Source organism: Propithecus coquereli, unplaced genomic scaffold (genome assembly GCF_000956105.1).
Source record: "Propithecus coquereli isolate 6110/MARCELLA unplaced genomic scaffold, Pcoq_1.0 Scaffold189, whole genome shotgun sequence".
Taxonomy (NCBI): domain Eukaryota; kingdom Metazoa; phylum Chordata; class Mammalia; order Primates; family Indriidae; genus Propithecus; species Propithecus coquereli.
In genome coordinates, this window is record NW_012143745.1 from 103,190 (window position 1) to 112,485 (window position 9,296).

A 9,296-nucleotide genomic window follows, 5' to 3' on the forward strand; every position below is an offset into this window, starting at 1 on the left:
CTGACCTTGAGCGATCCACCCACCTCGGCCTCCCAGAGAGCTAGGATTACAGGCGTGAGCCACCACACCCGGCCTATTTATTTATTTTTGAGAGAGTCTCACACTGTTACCCTGAGTAGAGTGCAGTGGCGTCAGCCTAGCTCACAGCAACCTCAAACTGTCGAGCTCAAACAATCCTCCTGCCTCAGCCTCCCAGAGTGCTAAGATTACAGGCATCAGCCACTGCACCCAGCCTTGCCAGTTATTTTGTAAATGATGCCTCAATCAGGGTTTAAGTTTTCTCATGAATAGGTTGAAGCTATATATTTTTGTCAAGAACGCTACAAAAATGATGTCCTTTTCTCAGTAAATAATAAGAGATCATACAATGTAAATATGTCTTATACTGGTGACGTTAACCTTGGTTTAAGTGATGTCTCTTTGGTTTTCCACTATAAAGTTACTGTTTTCCCTTTTGTAGTTAATAAATATTTGGAGAAGATACTTTGAGACAGTGCAAAAACACAAATATCCTCTTTTTCCTCAGACTTTTGCTCATTAATTTTAGCATCTATTGGTGGATCTTGTTTACAACGGTGATTACTGTGGTGCCCCAGTGGTGGTCTTCTGTTCCCCTCATACCTTCTACATGTGTTAATTGGAATTCTGAAAATCTGTTTCTTCTCTGTTGGTTTTAATTATGTGGACATACGGGTATTTATTAATTCTTTTACTCCTTAAGTCTATTGAATCATGGATACATATTATATTTTTATGGGTTATAATTCAGTATTACTGTTTATTTTGTTGCTGAAATTATCCTACCATTGGGCACTCTTCCAGGTTGGTTCCTGTGCCCTTTCAACATGCCCTTGTTTTTGAGCGCTTTCTTTCTTTCTTTTTGTGTGTGTGTGTGTGTGTCCCATGGCTAACTTTGAATTTAGCACTCCCTTTCTGACACCACAAGATGCTCCAGGTTTGTGGTTTTTTTTTTTTTTTTTGCCACAGCCCTGGAATCAGCTATATTCATGCCTCGGTCTCTGGGGGGATTGGTTCCAGGACCACCCTTGGATACTAAAACCTGAGGATACTCAAGTCTCTTATAGAAAATGGTGTAGTATTTGCATATAACCTGTGTACACTTTCTCCTGTACTTTATATCCTCTCTAGATTACTTATAATACCTGATACTGTGTAAATGCTATGTAAATAGTTATTACACTGTATTTTAAATTTGTATTATTTTTTTAGTGGTATTTTTTTCGAATATTCTCAATCCATGGTTGGTTGAATCCATGGATGCAGAACACACAGATCCAGAGGGCGGATTGTATTTATTTTTCCACTAGAATGTTAGCTTCATGAAATAGCTTGTTTGACATAGTGTTATAGTATCCCTAGATCCTAAAATGGTGTCTGGCGTATGATAGGCACTAAATAAATATCTGAATGAATGAATGTCCTTCCAGCTTTTTTTAATCATCTGAGTATAAAATTATCTTTTACTTAATGTATTACCTAATTGAATTTACTTACCAGGATTATTAAAATTGGGTCACATTTTTTTTTAAATGTTCTTAGGAAAAATATTACAAGACCGTTTGAGGATCAGACATCACTGGTAAGTATAAGAATCTTTGATTTAAAAGAGCATATAAATAATTTTTCAGACTAATTCATGTTGTACTCCCTAATTAGTGATTTTTTGAATTAGAAATCATCCTATGTGAAGGATTTTGATGTAAAATGGAGATGAACTAAGACCTTTATACTTTTAAAAATATACCTGCAGATCTTACATTTCACTTTCCTAGTAAGTGTATTATTCATTGCTTACGTATATATTGATAAAATTTTTAAAAATTAAATTACATTTTAAGTGCATAATTAATTGTCAAAAGGAAGCTTATTACAGATCTATTTTTATGAAGCAATTTTGAGTTCTAAAAATCTGACTTTTGTATATATTTAGAACAAGGAACACTACTTGAATTATTGTTAACAGTTGCCAGTTGCTTTGCTAGAGTTAATCACATTCCTGTTAGAGTGTATTGTCAACCAAAACTAAGTGAAGAAGGCTAGTAAATGAAATCAGAAGGTGAAAGACAGTTTAAGTGAATGGTGAAGAGACATTGACTGTGTGATGATAATTGGTTTCTTTCTTAAGAATCTTAAAGGAGTAAGTGCTTTAAACTGTTTAAATTGACCTTGAAAAATAAGAATATGATTGTGTTCTCTTGATAGGAACTTATTATTTGTTTTTTCTTTTAGTTAGCAAATTTAAAAGAAAGAACTTGGCTGGTCCGAGTGCAGTGGCATTTACAACTAATTGATCACAACTAGTTATAGATTCCTTTGTTCCTTCTCCACTCCTGCTGCTTCACTTGACTAGCCATAAATGAATGAGTGAATGAATGAATGAATGAATGAAACAAAAGAGGAAGAAAGAACTTTTGAGTAGAATCTGAATAATTAATTAGAAGACTGGCTGGGCATGGTGGCTCACACCTGTAATCCTGGCACTTTGAGAGGCTGAGGCAGGAGGATCACTTGAGGCCAGGAGTTTGAGACCAGCCTGGGCAACATAGCAAGACCCTTATCTCTACAAAAAATCTAAAAATTAGCCAGGCGTGGTGGCATATGATTGTATTCTTAGCTACTCAGAGGGCTGAGGTGGGAGGATCACTTGAGCCCAGGAATTAGAGGTTACAGTGAGCTATGATTGTGCCACTGCACTCCAGCCTGGGCAATAGCACAAAACCCTATCTCTTAAAAAAATTAAAAAGGAAAATGTTGGCAAAATAAATTTTATTTAGTTTTTTACAAATTACTCTTATCGTAGTGTTATGTTTTTCAGTCATCTGTTGAAGAGATCACGAAAGTAAAAATAATAGGGCTTATCTCAGAATTCTTTCTCTTTTATACACCACTTAATCAAGGTGCTGCTTTTGTTTTGTAACACCATGATGGTTTTAGTTAGATAACCACTATGTAGCAGTGTTACGTGGTGAAATCTGTGGCATGTGTACTTTTTCAACCCACTGTTAATATGATAGCTTTTCTTACACTTGAAGTTGTGACATTTCATCTCTTCGATCTCCCACCTTCAGAGATAGAATATATTTCATTGGCTATAATAAATCTCAGACATCTCCTCATTCGTGTAGTAGTGAGGAAAAAGAAAAATAGATCTCAGACCTTCATAGCTTAAAATGACTATGGAAATAGCGGTTGTGTTGGAAATGTGGTCAGTTTCCTCCTCTCGGCCCTCCCATATCACACGTTTCTTTCACCACATTCTTGCAAATGTTCTTGGGTGCTTTAGAACAGGGGTTGGCAAAAATACACTGCCTGTAGACCAGATCCCTGTTTGTGTGAAGCCTGTGAGCCAAGAATGTTTTTTCCATTGTTAAAGAGTTGATTAAAAAAAAGAAAAGCATATGAAAAGCCTAAAATATTTATTTGGCTTTTTGCAGATAATTTGACTACCCCTGCTTTAAAATTTTAACAAATAAGAAGCAGACTGTAGAGAAGAACAACAGAGATGAGTTTTCATGTGCATGTGTATGTGTGTATATGCATAAAACACTCAAATATGTATGAAGGGTATTTTATGGAAAGCTTTAGGGAATTAGTCATAACATGAAAATGTTAAAAAAAATTTTTAAGAAAGCATTTCCATTGATTTAGACAATAAAAAATTCTTTTGAACACCTACTTTGTGTCAGACACTGTACAAGCTACATTCATATATGACATCCATGGGGCCCTTGCAGGCTTTTACAGGAGATAATAAAATTAATTCTCAAGAAAGTTTAATTTTCTTGCTTTGTCAAATGACTAAAAAAAAAAAACAAAAACGAAAAAGAAAGTTTAATTTGTCCAGGGTAAGTGGCAGAGCCTGAAATCTTAGACTTTCTGACTCTGCACCCTCCATGCTGGGAGTGGATGGACACGGGCAGTTGTGTGCCCCATTTGCTTCTACTTAGACAACAGAACGAATGATAACCAAACTAGGGGCTCACACCTCAGAGTCTTGTAGCCAGTAAAGAAAAGTTGAGGATTATCACTATTTCATCTGTTTTAATTTTTTTGTTGTTAATTTAGGAGGCTTTCCAACTGACTTTTGAACTAGAACATGTTGAATTTAATTTTCACGCTTAAGACTGGTGATCTCAGTAAACTGAGTCGAAGTATGTGGGATGTAGAAAGTATAGACGTAGTGTAAAAGGAGCTGTCTAGGGTTGGAACCCCATACCTGTATTTCCATTCCTCTTAAATCTGTAATGGAAGTCAGTACTTCTGAGAGCCAAATGGAGAAGATATCTTTTGCAGCTAGGAACATTAATAGATCTGTCAGTCTCTCCAGGTACACAGCATGCAACTAGTCACAGCTGTGTGGCATGTAGATTCCAGGACAAGATTCCTGCGTGGATGCAATTTGAAATGAGAGGGAAACTCATGAATCCAATTATAAACATCCAAAAACACCATATTGATAAATTCATGTAGGTCCCCCATATATTCATGTGTGCCATCAACAATAGCAGTAATGTCCTGTGAATAAAGGGGTTTGTTCAACAGTTGAAACACTTGGTGTGCTATTCCAAAATGACTGTGTAACTGAAAAGAAATGGTCTTATTTTACTTATTAATCTAACAGTTTTCATATCTTTTTTGTCTTGAAGTAGAAATCTTTTCCCTAGGTACCCCAAATCAGAAAATTTGAAGTAAAAAGCTAGAAATAAAGTAGTTTGCTTCAGTATTTTCCTATCTAGTTCATTATGTCTTTATTAACTTCCACTGGAAAAACTGATAAACTTTTTTTTTTTAAGTTCAGAGGTAGGATTCTTAAGGTTTTTACATTTATGCATTGACTAAATGAGATTCTTTGGTTTTATAGGAATTCTTTTCAAAAAAGTCAGATTGTTCCTTATTCATGTTTGGTTCCCATAATAAGAAGAGGCCAAATAATCTAGTAATAGGTAAGTATAATTTACTTTTTAGTGTTTATAGAGCCAGCTCTGTGACTCAGATCAACTAATGGTATTAAAGAATCAGGAGTAAACTGAATCCTTCAATTCAGTAGCTTTAATCTAGTTTGGTGTGGGTTTTTTGGTTTTTATTTTGAGCCTTGTGACATTGAATAAAATTATTTTTTATCTATCAGTCTCCAAGTAAAGAATGGACCATATAAGTACTACCCTACCAATACAGGGAACTAACACAAGTAAGAAAGAATATGAAAGAATTCCTCAGTTACTCATGTTTCTTAGAACACCATTGCCTTTTGTCTCTGTTGGAAGCAAGTTCTGATTTAAAGAAGTGTGGCCTCTTGGGGCTCTCAGCATTCCTCCTTCCTCAGTTGTAGATGCAGCGTGGTTGCCTTGTGCTTGCATTGAGTGTCACTGAGCTCCCCCATAATCATGGATCCACTGGAATTGGAAAAAAAAATTACCCTACCTCAAGTTGTAGATATTTTTTCTAATACGAAATATAGCCAGGTATAATGGCTCGCACCTGTAGTCCCAGCGCCTTGGTAGGCCATGGTGGGAGGATCGCTGGAAGCCAAGAGTTTGAAACCAGCCTGGGCAAGATAGTGAGACCCTGTCTCTACAAAAAAATTTTTAAAAAATTAGCCAGATGGCATGTGCCTATAGTTCCAGCTGCTCAGGAGGTTGAGGCGAGAGGGTCACTTGAGTTCAGGAGTTTGCGGATATAGTGAGCTGTGATTGCACCACTGCACTCCAGCCTGGGTGACAGAGCAAGACTCTTGTCTCCAAAAAATAAAAAGTATATATAAATATATATGTGTGTGTGTGTGTATTTATTCAGTATTAGAGTTAGAAAAAAAGTAGCATGCCTACCCACATAAATTAACCCTTCTCTAATGAATACCTGTTGACTAAATAGATTTGAAAAAGAACCCTTGCCTGGGTTGTTGAAATTTGGTTTGGCATGCTCACTGGCTTAGGCAAGCCCTTTACCGTCTGTGGGCCTTCATTTATTCTTCTATTAAAGGAGTTGAGCTAAATGATCTCTAAGATCCTTTCCATGACTGGTATCCTAAGAATCTCTTTAAGGTAGAGTTAGAAATTTACGAAAGAGGGGACATTTGGGGGTGTATAGGGAGGAAGGAAAGATACAGATATTAGGACATTTTGGATGTACAGATAAGTGGGTACACGTAAGGTGGGGGTTTGGGAAAAATATGTGCTTAAAAATGCATTTTCCTTCTAGGTCGTATGTATGACTATCATGTGCTGGATATGATTGAATTAGGTATTGAAAAGTTTGTCTCTCTAAAGGACATTAAGGTAAGAGACTGATAATAAAACTGAAAAGCATTTTATAATGCTGCTCTTGGCCAATAGTGACATCTTGTGGTGAAGAGTACTTGTACAATTTTGTAGATAAAGAACTTTTATTTTGACATGCTCTCAGATAAAAATACAATTTTATTTTACCTTTATTTTAAAAAGAGGAATATATTTATAGTGTATAAGAGCGTGCAGATCTTGTGGCAGTTAAGACTTTAGACTGTAGTTACTAATTCTTAACTAGGTCCATAGTTTAAATGTTATCCTCTCTTTCTGAATTAGCACACCTATTTTATGTAACCTCAGAACTATCAGTAGAATTTTCTTTCTTGTTTTTTTTCCTATTGAAACCTTTTATTCTGTTTTTGTTGATGCTTAAGAAAAACAGCTTTGACCATAACTCACCGTGGCCTGGACTTAAAACACCAACTTGTAGTTGGCCAATTAGGAAAGAGGCCAACTTGCATTCTTCTTAGGTATTCAGTTGATAAATGGCACTTAACTGGGGATTTTTTTGTATAATCTTTAATGAGAACCCATAAGTTGCATTGATTATGCCCCAAGAGATGAGGAACCAAAGGTATTAATAATTCACATGGGCACCTGTGAAAAGATTTGTCAGTTTCCTGCCCCATTCTAGCCAGATGTTTTTGAAAACGTTGGGGAAAGACTAAAATTCCCCACCAGTCTGAGGCTGTGAGTTTTTACAACATTAATTGGAAAAAAACAAGAATCCCAGCATGGCACCCAAAAGACCTCCACAGATAAAATCATTGACCAAATGAGAACTGGGAGTTGTTGCAGTAGGCAGATGCTCCTTAATGGGACCTTGAAGGCCAAACAAAAAAAAAAGACATTGCTGAGTCCATTGTGGAAAAGAATGGGCACCAAGCCTCGATAATACTCTCCAATTCCATGGCATTTCAGTGCCTTGAAAGCCTGATGAGTGTTTATAAATTTGTCATGATGCTTGTGGTCTTGAAGCAATGTCTGCCCTCTTTCCAATGGAGTGAAATTGCTTCTGTTATCCCTGCCAATACTGCTGCCACGCTGTGGGTTGCAAACTCTGGAGCACTGACATGCTTGCGGGGAAGGCAGGATAAACCCTCAGTCACTGTGCAGCTTCAAAACTGGACCACAAAACCATTCTTGTTTGTCCGGTCTCATTCTTATCAAGAGCCATTTAAACTGAACACCAAATTTTCACTCATGGATTATGTATATAACTATAAGTTTCACTAATTGATAAGAATATCATTTATTAGACAGTCTTTCACTTTTTCCCCATTATTTGGTAATTTATTTTTAATTTGTTTTGGAGTTGTGTGTTTTGGTACACTTCCCCTTCATATTTATTTCCACTTCTATTTCCCCCTTTTTTCTTTTTTTATTTAAAAATATTAAGCAGGTATAAATGTTTTTGTTACATGGATCACTTTTGTAATGCTTGAGTCACGGCTATAAGTGTGCCCATCACCTCAATAGTGTTCATTGTACTTTCCTCATTTTTAAGACATTTTCACTATTTCTTTTCTCACTTGCCTTTAACTCTTTAGCAAGCTCAGTACCCATAGTTAGCAGGTGATTAGACTCTACCAGGAATTGAGCGAGTATCCTAGGAACCTGTTTTCTCAGATGGCTGAACAGCAAGGGATGATTATTTTGCATGAAATAAGCCTTGATGAACAAGATGATTAAATTTTGTGGCAAGTAGGTTTTATTTTAGATAAGATAAATACACTGGAACTGTCTGGGATATTTTATTTTAAAAGTTCTTAGAATATCGTATAATTTATAAAAATTATTTCCTTTGTTAAAAAAATAAAGGTTAGTTCAAGGACTTGGTGTAATTAAGTATTTTTAGTATACTATATCATTATATTTATAGTATTTTGAATTTTTAGTACCTTTCAGACTATTCAAATATAGCTCATCTGTTGTAGTTTGGGTTTTTATGATGGAGGTGTGACTGGTGTTTTTAGAAAATGGAGTAGTGTAGAAAGTATCAGTGCTCTATGTGGTAAGTATTGTTTCACATAACTTTATATTTTTATGATGTTTGTACTGGATCATTACTATAAACGTATTTTTTATTACTGTGTATTGTGGTCAGGATGGTTTGAAAGCCAAAGTTACAGTTGATGTTGCTGTACCTTTTGTTACCTTCTGTACACCTAAATAGCCCCCCTATACCTAGGGTCAGGTAGGCACAGCTAGAGCATGGAATAATTTTTGGGTCAGGAAGGTACATTTAACTCGTGATCAGGCAGACAGATCTTGGGCACGTTTCTATCTCCTAAGTATAGATAGTTAAAAGGTTCAAGGTTTGGAAGCAGAGAATGTCCACAAGAGTGGTCATTTTGAACAGGGAAGCAACAGGTGACCTGGTCCTGGCAACAGGATGTTTGGCTTTTGTCCTTTTGTTTTTTGCTGGATTTGGATAATCCCTGATTATCTGTCATAGCAGAAGTTCTAGAATCAATGGGAAGCTCAGACCAACAATTATTCACCTTCCTCCATAAATTAATCTCTCAGTTAAATAATTTTTTCTGTTTGATTTTTTTTCTTCTTTACTATGGTGACTGCTAAATCCTCTCACTAGTCACCTCACATTCTGACTGGGATGGAAAATCCAAAACTGGGCAAACACTTTTTATAGTAAGAGTTTGAACCCCACTGAGTGATTATTGACCCATACTTTTTTTGTTTTGTTTTGTTTTCCTTTTTTCCTGCCTACAAGGATCAGTTTATGGCCCATGCTTTCTGTAGCTTGTATAACATTATATTGCTTCCTATGAGAATGTCTAGTTGGTAGTTTAGCCTTCATTTAAAAATGCTTTTATGTGATACAGTAGAAAAGGCACAGTGGTATAAATAATTCAAATAAATTACAATTAAATGTATTTTGACTCTGGGATGCTGGCCATTAGAGGACTATTTTTGTTTGGTTGGGTTTTGTTTTGTTTTTTTTCCAGTATAAGTTTTTTTTTTTTTTTT

At 35.9% G+C, this 9,296-nt stretch overlaps 1 protein-coding gene and 1 pseudogene across 1 annotated transcript in view; one reads left to right on the forward strand and one right to left on the reverse strand.

Annotated features, from left to right (window-relative positions):
- The window catches only part of RPF2 (ribosome production factor 2 homolog (S. cerevisiae)), a 48,484-nt gene that overhangs the window by 26,705 nt on the left and 12,483 nt on the right, over window positions 1-9,296 (forward strand). Inside the window, exons 4-6 of the mRNA XM_012642831.1 lie at window positions 1,561-1,600; window positions 4,883-4,964; window positions 6,220-6,296. Coding sequence (XP_012498285.1) covers window positions 1,561-1,600; window positions 4,883-4,964; window positions 6,220-6,296 — 199 coding nt within the window. The remainder of the gene's footprint in view (window positions 1-1,560; window positions 1,601-4,882; window positions 4,965-6,219; window positions 6,297-9,296) is intronic.
- On the reverse strand, window positions 6,772-7,871 carry LOC105809073 (annotated as a pseudogene).